The sequence below is a fragment of the Gekko japonicus genome, unplaced genomic scaffold, assembly GCF_001447785.1.
Source record: "Gekko japonicus isolate JY-2015 unplaced genomic scaffold, Gekko_japonicus_V1.1 scaffold28, whole genome shotgun sequence".
Classification (NCBI taxonomy): Eukaryota; Metazoa; Chordata; class Lepidosauria; order Squamata; family Gekkonidae; genus Gekko; species Gekko japonicus.
In genome coordinates this window covers 1,161,936-1,176,225 of record NW_015177010.1, presented here as the reverse complement: position 1 = coordinate 1,176,225, position 14,290 = coordinate 1,161,936, and the positions used below count along the sequence as shown (strand labels likewise).

Below are 14,290 nucleotides of genomic sequence, written 5' to 3'. Positions count from 1 at the left end.
GAGGGAGCAGCACAGCGCAACCACCATGCCTTAGCCAGGCGCGAGAACACGAGCCACGGCTTGCGGAGAGGAGGAAAAAAAAAGAGGCTTGCGCACGGAAATGCACATGCACACTACTCTCCCCCTTTCAAACAGGCCAGGACATTTTATGAGGCGCGCGCCGCTTCCTTTCCTCGCTTTCCCCTTCCCGTGAAGCTTTTCGAAGCCGGCCGAAGGGAGCCTCGGGGGGGGGGGCAGCGGTGGAGAGTCGAAGGGAAGGAAACAACCTCCACGAAAGCCCCGTGCTCATCCGGGTATTCCGCGCTCGTCTGGGCCGGGCGTGGCTAACAACGCACCTAAGCCCCGCCCATTGGCCTCGTTCGGTTAGGTAACACAGCAGCCTTGGAAGGCGAGCTTTCCGTCGGAAGGGGGCTCGTTTTCCTTCTGCGTCACTAAGGCGCGGCGTGGGCTTTTCCCCATTGGTAAGCGCTGCGCCTCGAGCAGAGCCCGCTCACCGCCGGGTAGTAAACACATTTCAGAAACGTGAGGCGCCGGCTGTCACGTGGGGCCCGGGCGGCCAATGGGGAGGGAGGGGCGGGACTTGGCGCCTTTCGAAGCCCCAGAGCTCGGCGTCGAGTCACAAGGCAGACGGCGAGGAGAGAGGCTGGGAGCCGAGGGAGAACAGTGAGCCCTGCGCCGCCCGAACTCAGTTTCTTCCCACCACCGTTTCTCTTTTTTTTTGTGTAACTCAGACTTACCGTGAGGTTTTCCTTTTTCTTTTTTCCGCCCCTTGCTCCTCTCTGCCTCCCTTCGAGGGCTAGTTGGGCGCGCGCGGCTGAGGCGGTTAAAGGGGGTGGGAAAGGCGAAAGAAGAGGTGATGCGTGTCCCGCTGACGGCCAACCCCACCCCCTCCGCGGCTGCCTCCACCGGCGCGGCCGCCGCCTCCGTCGGCTCTTAGAGCCGCCTCCGCTCCTCTCAGAGGCGACAACTCTTCTTTTTTTCTTTTTGCCCCCTTCACCTCTGAGCAGGACCCCCCGCCCGCCCGCCTGCCTGCCTGCCTCTCCGTAACCATCCCCGGCTCGGTATGAGCCGCGAACCCGACTTGGCTTATCCTTGAGCCGTCGAGACATCGCCGCCGAGGGCCCACACTTTTCTCCCCGGCCGATCCTCCCTCCGCCCGCCCGGCTTCTTCTCGCTTAGAGACTGGGTTTTTTAAGGGGGGGGGGGGAGCGTGACTGAGTGCCCTGCAAGACCGGCTGTCCAAGATGGGGGTTAACGCCGTGCACTGGTTCCGCAAGGGGCTGCGGCTCCACGACAACCCGGCTCTGAGGGAGTGCATCCAGGGCGCCGACACCGTCCGCTGCGTGTATATTCTGGACCCCTGGTTCGCCGGATCCTCCAACGTGGGAATCAACCGATGGAGGTGAGTATTTGGGGGGGGGGCTGAGGGGGCGACTTGTTTTATGGGGCCGGTCGTTTCCGGTTCTGTAGAACCCCATCTTATGCAAACAGTTCCTTAAGGGATGCGCGCATGCGTCGTTACGTGTGATTATACAACGCCGGTTCTGGCGGCACTCAAAAGTCCTGACATATTCTGCTCTCAGGGTGATAGAAAGGTACAGCTTGGTCATCTCTCCTATCCTGCCTTGTGGGGTGGGAGTGGTGACTCTTCTCTCTCTCTCTCTCTCTCTCTCTCTCTCTCTCTCTCTCTCTCAGAATTCTCAATCTGTAATTCTGTAAATTTTATGTGGAATACTGTAGAGTGACTTCTAACTAAGCATGCAGTGGTACAGAGCTGTACTTGTCTCCTGTATTGCTTGCAAGGGGAGAGAGTCAGGTGGGTAGCTGTGCTGGTCTGAAGCAACAGCACAAAGTTTTGAGTCCAGTGTCACCCTTATGACCAACAAGGTTTAATTCTGGGTATAACCTTTCTGAAGAAGTGTGCATGCATACGAAAGCTTATACTCAGAGTTAAACTTTGTTGGGCATAAAAGCATCACTGGACTCAAGGGGAGAGAATGAAAGTTTGAAAGCACTGTATTAAGAGTACTAGTTCATGTTGGTGCTGATGCAGGATCGTTTATAACACAGAACACTGCATGCTCCTATATTTAATATAAGATTATCCCTTTACCCAATATATCCTGTCTGTTGAGACAAGTGTGACATGCACTGTCTTCTGAAGATTACTGTGGTTATAGTTACTATTTATGAATAGAAATCTTTGTGCATATAACTTACATGTTATTGCCCTTGATGGATAACAGGCACTTAGTCATGACCAAGTTATATACATGGTCATGCAGCTGACTCACCTCCTCTTGGCTTGCTATAACTTGTTGTTAATTGGGCCTTTTCCAGCTTTTTCCTGACGTTGGCAGTACAGAGGCTATTACGTATGCAATTCTTATTGATGCTGTGTGAAATAAAGACATCCTGTGACTTGGTACCCGTATTGAGCTAATTTTTCCAGCAACAGAACTTGTGAGAGGGAGAGACTTCTTTGGAGTGCCAAAATTGCTATGAATAAAGCCTTAGAGGAGTGTTAGGTCACTGTATTTCCCAAAATAATGTGGGTTACCTTTCCTGATTTATTGGTGGCTTGGTTTACTTTAGCGAATGCAAGAGGATGGCTTTTGTCACCTGAATGTCTTGAAAGCAAACCTGCAGTCAATAACAAAGGCTACATCAATGAAATGGATCACTTATCAAATGTGAAAGGAATGGCCAGTCTTTACAATGATAGGGTGTTGGGTGTATTGCAGCTGATACCTGCCAGCCTGGTGCAGCTTCAGTGGTAGAAGTTGTCAGTTGTTGGTGCATTTAACCAGTTTGATGCCATTCAAGAAAGGCTAGATATCCTGTAGATGTGGTCTGTTTACAGTTTATTAGAGACATAGCAATGTGATCGGTTTTTCCCTTCCTTCATAGAACTCAGGGTGGTGTACATGGTTCATCCTACCCCCTGTCCCCTGTCTCATTCTCACAGGTTAATATGAGATTGTGTAACTGGTCCAGGTAACTCAGCTTCATAGTAGTATCATAATTTACACCCAGGTCTTTCTGGTCCTAATGGTGACACACTAATGATTTTTTTAAAAATTGTTATTTTATTTATACCTCACCTTTCTCCCCAGTGGGACCCAAAGTAGTTTACATCCCTCACTTCTCCATTTTATCCTCGTGGTAACCCTATGGGATATAGGCTAGGCTGAGAGTGTGCAGCTGCTCGGTCAGCCAGCAAGATTCTGAGGATTTGAACCTGGTTCTCCTAGATCCTAGGCCATCACTCTAACCACTGCATCACCCTGGTTCTTTTCCCTTTACCTGCTACTACCAGAACAGTTTTTCTAAAGCTGGTAGGGGAGAGCCATAAAGAGAGAGAAACACATACAGCCAGTAGCAATTTCCATGGTTATAGCTGAAGTTTGCTACCATATCCTTGCTTACTGGTTCATATCGTGATTGTTTGCATGAATGCATAGATAAAATGTATTGTTTGATGTGTCACATTACCAATGAGGCTAAGTGTATATTCTTAGGGACTAACAGAAGATGGATATAATGGCTTTCCCAGTAGAATAGCAGGGGTTAATCCTTTCACTCTTACACAGTTTTGAGTATTTCTTCCATCTCATACTCTTATTGGGCTTCAGGTGGGTTGAAAGGGAAGGGAGGCTTTAAAGCAAAATGATCAAAACTAGATTTTTATAATGTGTTGAACTTAATTTAATTGGTCTTCATACTTCCAAAATCTAATCCTGTTTGTGTTATGTAAAAGAACTTATGGGTGGTCTGCATGTGAAATTGACAATTTGTAGATATCCAGGAGAGATAAACATTCAAGCTGTTAGCCCAGTTTTTCTGCAGTAAAAATATACACTTCAAGTGCTGTAAGGAGGAGCAGAAATACTCTCAACACTGGAAACAATAAATTATACTTATTTCTCAGATTACGTTTCCATTCCCCACTTCCCAATAAAGTATACTGCTACACTTAGCAGGAAGGATTTTAAACAGATAAATTATGCAAGGAAATCTTTCTACCATGGACCCTTTCGGGTTTGGCATATTGAATTCTTAAAGGTGTATTGTCATTTATTTCTTTTTAAAAATAGTATTAAGCAGATTTAATTTATATGAAGTTAGAAAACCAAGCTGTGTAAACAGAGTTTTGAGGGAATCATGGAAGAAATTGAAGAACACTAGATTAAGTAGGAAATTATTCAGTGCTGCACTTATACTTGAAACTCATTTGGTTACTTACTGTGCAATCCTAAGAAGTTATACCATTCTGTGCCTTCTTAAGTAATGACTTTCTTATGACTTTGGTATCTTTTGCATTCACATGCAAATCAATGTTCTTTTAGCATAGCAAACTGAATATTGTACGAACAGGCGTAAGGGAAAGTCATGTTGCTCTTGTGAATGAATTTATCCACAGCTGTCCTACTGACATGCCTCACATAATTGCCAACCAGTCTTGTCACGTGGGATCACTGACCTCCTTTCTCTTGGCCTTTTGCTCCATCTCCAGTGTGTTTGTTAAATAGTATTAATACTGTAAAAGCTTAAATTTGGGTCTTTTTTGGATTATCATTGTGTAAGTTTTTTGGAATAGCATATTTCTTAACTAACTGAACTATCAAAGACTTGTCGGAAAATGTTAATGGTAGATCTAGCCTGATTTCAGTCTTTAATATACTGATGTATTATGGAGTTTGTGAATCTTACTTTGTATTTGTCACCAACTCTTTTTAGGATCGGCCCTGTACAGTTATGTCCTACTTGTTCTAAATTTTGTGTGGGTAAAAGGCATATTAGAATTTCTCTCCAAGTTCTGTAAAATGAACCCAGTTGAACTCAGTTTTATTGTTTTAACTTGTCAGCGTTTTCACTTTCACAAAATGACACTACGTAAATTTTGGGAGTCAGTGCTGGCTTAACTGTGTATTGAATGTATGTTGTTTTGGTTCTTGTTGCTTTTTGAGATTTTCTTGTTTCTTCTATATGGTGGTTTTGCTTTATACCAAATCCCATCTAGCTCCATATTGTTGGGTCTGATTGTCAGTGGCTCTCCCAAGTTCTTGAGGAAGACCGGGGAAATTTTTGGCATGGCAATTGAAAAAAAGACGAGAAAACAAGATTATAAGTAAAATAATTGATGGGGGAAAAGAAATTGTGGATAACATTGGCATTAAGAGAGCTTTTTTTAAGTATTATGCAAATCTTTTTAGTAAGAAGCTAATAGACAAGGCTAAAAGAAAGAAATATTTGGAAAAAGTGAATATGCAAAAGATATCAGAAAAGTTTAAAGTGATGTTAAACAACCCAATAACGAAAGAAGAGATTTATAAAGCAATCCAGGAGGCAAAGTTAGGGAAGGCTCCGGGACCAGATGGATTTACAGTAAAATTTTACAAGAAATTTAAAGAGGAGCTTGTCCCTATCTTTGAACTTCTGACAAATGATATAAGAGAGACAAAGAAAATACCAGACTCATGGAAGGAAGCTACAATTTCGCTTATCTCCAAGGAAGCACAAGATTTAACAAGTGTGAAAAATTACAGACCAATTTCTCTTCTGAACAATGATTATAAACTTTTTGCAAAAATTATTTTGGAAAGACTTAAGATTTATTTACAGGAGGTAATTGAAAAAGAACAAGCAGGTTTTTTGCCAAATAGACAGATAAAGGACAATTTCTTTTTCTGGGTGTTTATCATAGTATTCAATTGCGTCTATCACCACTCTCTGCCTGTCTTGAGGGGCTTTGTCACCTATCACTATTGCAGGAGCAAGGATAGGAGTACTTTTCTGGCATACTCTCCTCTTCACTCCAAGGTTGTCTCTGGGAGGAGATGAACACTGCAGGTCCTTCATGCTTTGGCAGTGGAGGAATGTTAACAGCTATAGCTGAGGCACTCATACCTCAGAACCAGATAGAGCTGAGGTGTCAAACTCACTTGTTATGAGGGCTGGATCTGACATAAGTGTCACTTTGTTGGACCAGGCCATGTGTGCCATAAAATGTAACACGAGGTACTATAGATATAAACTTTTATAAAGATGATTTCAGATGCCAAATGGCAATAGCAGGCATGATTGAATTAGGTGTGATGTGCAGAGGGGTAATAGGTGTGGAGATATCAGCATTGGTAATGAGACAGGAAACCTAGGTCTCAATTTGGTACAGAAGGATTCAGTCCAGGAAGATGCAAAAATAAATAGAAATAAATCTGAAGAAGTGAGCAGTGACTCACGAAAACACATACCCTGCCACAAATTTTGTCTTTAAGGTGCTACTGGCCTCTTACTCTTTCTATTGCTATTAGAAACCCAGAACATTCAAAACCGATGGGGGGACATTTTAACTTACCAGGACATTCAGTTGCTGACCTAAGAGAGCAGTTCTCTTACAAAGGAATTTCAAAGGGAGATTAGAGAGACTGCTGAATTGTAACTGATAATGAAGCTCAAGACAATGCATCCTCCTGGATTGAATTAAGACCTAGGTTTCTTCCCTCATTACCAATGCCTGCTATTGTCATTTGACATCTGAAATCACTTCACTCTCCAAGATACATGTGCTTTGAGGAGTAAAAAAGTGAAGTGCTATATAAAGAGCAGGTTAATTTGGAAAAAGCTCTTTCTCCCTCTTTTGGTCATGAGCTACAAAGGAATGTGTAATGCACATTTAGTGTTCTCATCAAGATGGTGTTAGTCTGTCTGTCTAGTGGTGCTAGTCTATCTGTAGAAGTAGAAAAGAGTAAGGGTCCAGTAGCACATTATAAAGGCTAACAAAATTTGTGGCAGAGTACTCACTTCAGAAGTTCAGTGTTCTTCAGTGTTCTAATGTACAGCAGACACTACTTATGCTTACGAACATCCTGTATTCTTTGTAGGACAGTAATTGAAGGAAATAACACAAGACCTGTGATGTATACAGATGGTTCAGCTGAGAGTCTTCCTTTCGTATTTACAGTATCTTTCAAATAATGTGAGCATGTATTTCTCATTAATATGATTAAGACTATGGTTCTGTGTGAAGAAGTGCTATCGTATATGAGATTTGTTTCCAAGCAAACATGCCTAGGATTGTGTTGTCAGTAGCTTCTAACTACAGGTAGAGTACCAGGGGGAAGTAAGCACCAGCAGCTTGAGAAGTGCTATGTGTAGGTTAGAAGTTGCAGACTGCACTTGTAAGACTCATGATATATACTGGATGAAGCCTATCAAACTAGTGGTCAAGTGGAGGTTTAATACCTTTCCTTCATTTTGGTGAATGTACTTGGATCAATGGGCTGTAGGTTCATAGAGCAATTATTTAATGTCAGTTGAAATATTATGGTACTATACAGGGGTCGTTTCGTAATACCCACCACTCAGTCTCCACTGGGCTGTTTTGGATTGCTAGCTATTGTGGGGGGGGGGACGTGCAGTTCTGTCCTCACAGAGGAGGGAGAGCTTGTACCTGAATAAACTTGGTCTTAAAGGTGCCACTGGACTGTTTTGGATTGCTAGCTGTGGGGGGGCTGGAACGCGGAGATCTGCCCTCACAGAGGAGGGAGAGTTTGTACCTGAAGGTGGGCCGGGTGGGGCTCTGCAACTTATCTGGCTGCGTCTTGCTCCTCATGGCCCAACTGAGGGCAGCTGGGAGTGGGGGCGGGGCTTGTTGCATGTGCCCGCCCCCTGGGCGCCTTACTGCCAGAGCTCTGCTCCTGTGCGCTCCCGCAGGAAATGACCCCTGGTACTATATCAGTTATTTAACCTACTGCTGATATAGGGTGGTGTGGAATAGACTAGCTAGACCTTGCTGCTTTCTTCATATTTTCATCATTTTGAAATAAGGCTGCATCTTGCAAATCTGATAATATTCAAGTTTTGTGGGATGTATATGGCAATCTCTTTATTTGTATTTTGTTTATTTGATTTTATTAAATTTATATCCTGCCCTCCCAACATAGCAGGCTCAGGATGGGTTACAGACAAACCGATCTGCACACAATGCAGATTTACAATTAAAATTAAGAACATATATTAAAACATAAACAATACAGTACTAGATATACAGCATGTCTTGACAGATGATGTGTTAATACTGGCAGTGTAGAATCTGTGGTCACTAGGGGAAGGCCATATCAGGTGGATGCCCGCTGCCTCAACTAAAGGACTGGCAGAAGAGCTCCGTCTTACAGGCCCTGCAGAACTGTAACTGGTCCCGCAGGGTCCTAATCTCATAAGGGAGCTCATTCCACCAGGTGGGGGCTAGCTGCTGACTATAATGTGATTGGTTTAATTATACATTATTAGTACATACAGTAACTATACAAGTGTTTCTTTTGTTATGGAACGCATGCATGAAGGTTTTAATCTGCTGGGAAAAGCTTTAGATATCTAGGCAACTGGAAACACTTTTGCCTTCTCTTGTTTCTTTTTTCAAAAGCAAATTGTATGGGTAATGTTAACCTAAAGAAGTTTGAAAGTGTTTAGGTAATACCAAATGTTAATGAAGTCACAGGCAATGCAGACTCCCTTTTGAGAAAAGAGATTGGGAGGAACGGCAAAAATGACTTAAAACCATATAATTTGCTCTCTAGGTTTTAATGGCACTTCGTTGCTGAGAGCAGATCTCTGCCCATGTCAAATACAGTATGAATGAACAGCTTCACTGGTCCTATAGGGTGGCTGTCTAGGGGGTGCAACAGTATGTGTTTCATATGATCAACCCACAGAATGAAAATATGCCATATCAAATTCCTTATGAATTGTAGCCTTACTGTTTTTTTGTTTTCATTATTGCATTTTGGGGAAAACACGGTGACTTCCCAGTGAGAAGACAGATTGTTTTTAGTTCAGTTATGAAGTACTTTAAGGACTTTGTTCCTAAGAGTAAAAGTGATTTGGTGAAATCTTCCACAATGTATAGAAACATAATTAACCTCTTAAAACATGAGACAATGAAAGCAGAGGTGATATTTTTTTTGCATGAGTGCCCGCTTATTTACAAAGTTCACTGGAGTGTTCCAGAAAGAAGAGCCTTTGGTGCATGTGATGCACAGTGAAGTAAAAACACAAGAATTTGTAAGAGTTCAGTACCGTTGTCTCTTGAAGCCTTCGCACTACATACCTGTGAGAGACATAATCAGTGAAAGTAGAATCTGTGAAAAACTGAAAAAACTTTCTGAAAAGGAACAGCTACTCTTTTTAACAGGAGCAAATAAACATTTCATAGCAGCCTGCAAACACCTTTTACTCCAGTCATCTTTGGACAAGCCTATCTTCAGATATCTTCAATGTTTAGCTCCAGCACGGAGGGTCAAGGAAGGAACCCACAAGGATATAATGAAAGTAGCAGCAGTACTCCTGATGGATATTCCAGTGGACATGATTGAGGATGAATGGAAACTTCTTAAGAATTGAAGATGAAACTGCCAGTGAAACTTGCCGCATAGATACATACTGGAATCAGTTCTTTTAAAAGACACACCCATCTGGAGATCCAAAATACCCACTGATTACCAAGGTGGTGAAAGTAGCATTATCATTATTGCATGGTGGTACAGACATAGAAAGAGGGTTTTCAAAAACTGGACACATTTTGACCGAAAGGGCCTGAATGCCCACCTAATCGTCAAAGAAACTTTATATCATGTATATGAAAACAATGTATACCATGTTAATATCACACAGGAGTTTTTATAGATGGCAAGAGCAGTTCATGTTCATTACAAGCAATATTGTGATGAACAGTGTGTCATTAAAGAGGAGTAAAATGAAAAAGAAAAGAAAGAGGAGAAAGGCAGAGGAGTTAGAAAGGTTTAAGAAGATAGACAGTGAAAAGGGTAGTATATAAGAGATGGAAGCAAAACTGAAAAACCTGAGACAACAGAACGAGAAGAGGATGACTGCTCCAACGTTGCTAAATGATGCAACCAAACGTGTAAAGTTGGCTGCTGAGAAAAGGATATGGTGGGATTCAACACAGCACGGCTCATGCTAGAAAGAAGACAAGAAGAAAAAAATGCTTGCGGATGCAGTACAGAAAACTGTTGAGAAACAAAGGAGTTCGTTAATAATTTTTTCATCAAAAAAACAAAGATAAAGTAAAAGCAAAGACAAATCTTACCTTACCGTAATTATGTTTTGTTGTCAGAATGATTACTTTATGTGTGGTTTTAATATGTTTTGCTGTTTTATCATCTACAGTATGTGATTTTTTTAAAAAAGCAACTCTTTTTTGCCTTAAATTTTGTACAATAATGAAAACATTACCCTGCCTTCATTTTAAAACAATGACCAAGGAAAATCAATAAATAACAACTTTGCACTGAAAAACCTGCACAAGAGCTATTAAAAAGAGACTTCAACACAATAAGTAATTCAATACATGTAATCCATCATAGGAAAATACACAAGTCCACAATATCCCAAAGGGAAAGAACAAAGTCCAGAATAACAATCTCTCAAAACAATCAAGTCTGGAATAGATGTCCACAATGAAATCTGGAATAGATGTCCAACACTTTTCCTAGGTATTGATTAGTGTTTTGGACTTCAGGTCATTCCTCAGGAACTACAAGCCACTACAGGAAGTCTCATTGCAGTTTCTTAACAGGTAAACATTATTCAGTTTCTATATGGGCCAGGTCTCCTAAGCTTTAGAAAGCATCTACAAGGGTTGCTACTATGTATGTTGGACCAAACATGCCTCAGAGTTGTTGTTCATTTTAAAACATTCAATAAAAAGGGTGTGCAATCCTTTTCTCTGGATCACATCTGACTATGGCGCTGGCGGAGGTCAGATAATAATCACTTTTAATGAAGTCCTAGTTTTACTTTTAAAACACTAGCTTATCAATAGGCTGACATTAAATTGTTCAGTAATTTGTCAGTATTCAGGGTTTTTTTGGAATTTTGGTCAGTAAAATCAGTATTTATGACCCTCTGACTAGTTTCCACCCCTGAGATTGGGGAGGCTACAAGCATGGATGGCTTCAAGAGGGAATTGAATAAACATATGGAGCAGAGGTCCATTAGTGGCTGTTAGCCACAAGGTATCGGTAGGAACTCTTGGTCTGGGGCAGGTGATGCTGTGTCTTCTTGGTGCTTGGAGGGGGGCAACAGTGGGAGAGCTTCTAGTGTCCTGGCCGCACTGGTGGATCTCCTGATGGCATTTGGTATTTCTGGCCACAGCGTGACAGAGTGTAGGACTGGATGAGCCACTGACCAAATCCAACATTGGCTTCTCTTATGTTCTTATGTCCTTATGACCAGGTAGAATTTGGGGTATCTTTGGAAGCTTTGGAGGAGAATGCATTAACTGAATACAAGCAATGTATGAGTCTTCAAAAGCAAGATTATATATCAATGGTTGTGATTGAACTGAATTTGGTATCAGTGAGGGCACTAGGTAGGGGTGCCCACTGTCACTTTTCGTGTTAGCAAGATGATACTGTCATAATTTCTGACCTAGTTAAGTTATGCAAAGAGCTGCTTGAAGTTCTGCAAAAATGTGATCACTGGATATATTTATTTTATTTATTAATTAATTATTTTATTTATTATTTGCATTTATATCCTGCCCATCCTGCGGGCGGGACCAGGGCACGTAACATCATTGAAATAAATACAATTTCAGTTTAAAACATTAAACATTAAAAGACAACAAAACATAACAATTAAAACAATGGGTACAGCTTGGAAGAGCATAAGTTGGCTATAAAATTCTGGCCTGATGGTACAATGGGTTAAAGGCCGGTTGTTGTTGGTCAATAGGACAGGTGACAGATGAGTGACAGCAACTTCAGGGAGGCCATAGATGGGTGCCCGCTGCCTCAACCAAAGGCCTGGCAGAACAGCTTCATCTTGCAGGCCCTGTGGAATTGAAGAAGATCCTGCAGGGCCCTGGTCTCAATAGGGAGCACGTTCCACCAGGCTGGGGCCAGGATAGAGAAAGCCATGGCCCTGGTTGAGGCAAGACGGGCATCCCTCGGGCCAGGGACCACCAAGAGATGTTGATCTTTTGAGCGTAACGCTCTTAGAGGTGTATATGGGAAGAGGCGGTCCCTTAGATATGTTGGTCCCAGGCCGTATAAGGCTTTGAAGGTCAAAAACAGCACCTTTAAGCAAATCTGGTACTCAACTGGCAACCAATGCAGTTGGCAGAGCACGTGCTTACTGTGAAGCCCACACAGGCGTTGATTTCAGCAGGCGCACCACTGCATTCTGCACCGGTTGTAATTTCTGGATCAGCTTCAAGGGTAAGCCTGTGTAGGGCGAGTTGCAGTAATCAAGTCTGGAAGTGACCATTGCATGGGTCACCGTCGCTAGGTGTTGCGGGGAAAGATAGGGCTTCAGTAAAGTTAACCATACACATAATAATCTTTGTGAACTGAATTAGGGTTGGGATTCAACCCTAACCCTCAGACCTCTTTGCATTGATTGAATCCATGAAGGGAAGTGGGATCACCTGTTCAGGCTAATTGCGTGACATGGTTAGGCTGGGGATCACGAATAAGTGGAATCACATGGCATGAATCTGTGAATGGTGAGGGTCTGCTGTAACTTTGAAAAATTGGGTTTGGTTTAATTATTTTAAAAATCTACTCTTGACTTGGTGGTGGGCAGAATTGTGTTGCTTATCACTCATGTCACAGTACGATTGTATTCTGTGCTGTACTTAACAATGCCACTGTATGGATTATCTTGGCAATGTATCACATTTTTCTACTTTTTCTAGCCACTCAAGTTAAAGTTACACAAATAGCACACAACATAGCACAGAAAGAGTAGGATTGTTTGAAACCACTTAGAAGAATTTGGAGACAGCTTCCACAAGTTTAAGTGGAAGGGAATTGCTAACAGCATGCTTTCCCCTTTTTCCTCTTGAATAGAAAATTGTGTTCTTGATAGGTTTTAATTATTGAGCAATAAAAGTAATCCTTTTAAGCTTATTTAGTTGATAAATCTAATTTATGCAGTCCTAAATTTATTTACTTCATTTATAATCTGCTTTCCCCCCAATGTGGATACAAAGCAGTTTTTATCATTCTCCAATCCACCATTTTGTCCTAACAACAACCCTATGAGATAGGTTAAACTGAGTGTATGTGACTGGCCTGAGATCACCCAGCTAAGCTTTCATGGGCAATTGGGGATTCAAACTTTGGTTTCCCAGATCCTAGAAAAGCAGGTTTGATCCTGCTCATGGTGTCTGCTTTCTTGGTTTTCGGGGCTATGGAGTTGTAGCAAGGTCTAAACACTATACCATGCTGCCTATGAATACCTAGAAAGCCGACTCCATGAGTCAGCCTGCCAGCTCTTTTGCTGATGAAAAAAGGTCCCCTTTGAACACCAAGAAAGGTGGTGGTAGGGATCATGGGACTTGCATTTACAGCAGTAGCATATGGAACAGGGACTGGGGAATTGGGTGAGATTCAGTGAAAAAGCAGGCAGACTCAGCATGGGTTCTGTAAGGGAAGATCTTGTCTCACTAACCTGTTATTGAAGGGGTGAACGAACATGTGGACAAGGGGGATCCAATAGATATTGTTTACCTTGACTTCCAGAAAGCTTTTGATAAGGTTCCTCATCAAAGGCTCCCAAGTAAGCTCAAAAATCATGGATCAAAAACTGGCTAATTAATAGAAAACAGAGAGTGATTATAAATGGGCAATTTTCTCAGTGGAGGGTGGTAAGCAGTGGGGTACTGCAGGGATCAGTACTTGGTCCACTGCTTTTTAAATTTTCATTAATGATTTGGAGTTGGGAGTAAGCAGTGAATTGGCTAAATTTGCGGATGATACGAAGTTGTTCAGGGTGGTGAAAACCAGTGAGAATTGTGAGGTACTCCAAAGGGATCTGTCAACATGGCAAATGGGGTTCAATGTGGCCAAGTTCAAGGTGATGCACATTGGAGCCAAAAATCCTAAATATAAATACACATTGATGGGGTCTGAACTGGCAGAGACTGATCAAGAAAGAGATCTTGGATTTATAGTAGATAACTCACTGAAAATGTCGTGACAGTGTGTGACTGCAATAAAAAAGGCCAATGCTATGCTGCGGATTATTAGGAAGGGTTTTGAAAACAGATCAGCCAATATCATAATGCCCCTATATAAATCAATGGTGCAACCTCATTTGGAATACTGTGTGCAGTTCTGGTCACCACACCTCAAAAAGGATATTATAGCTTTGGAAAAAGTGCAGAAAAGGGCAACTCGAATGATAAAAGGGTTGGAACACTTTCCCTCTGAGGAAAGGTTAAGGCGCTTAGGGCTCTTTAGCTTGGAGAAACGACGACTGA

The 14,290-nt window shown here is 42.3% G+C and overlaps 1 protein-coding gene across 3 annotated transcripts in view; it reads left to right on the top strand.

Moving 5' to 3' along the window:
• The first annotated feature begins 634 nt into the window (after nucleotides 1–634).
• CRY1 (cryptochrome circadian clock 1) overlaps nucleotides 635–14,290 on the top strand; it is a 50,383-nt gene continuing 36,727 nt past the window's right edge. For all 3 annotated transcript variants that reach the window (XM_015427589.1, XM_015427590.1, XM_015427588.1), the window contains exon 1: nucleotides 635–1,402. In XM_015427589.1, coding sequence (XP_015283075.1) covers nucleotides 1,245–1,402 — 158 coding nt within the window. In that variant the 5' untranslated portion in view covers nucleotides 635–1,244. The remainder of the gene's footprint in view (nucleotides 1,403–14,290) is intronic.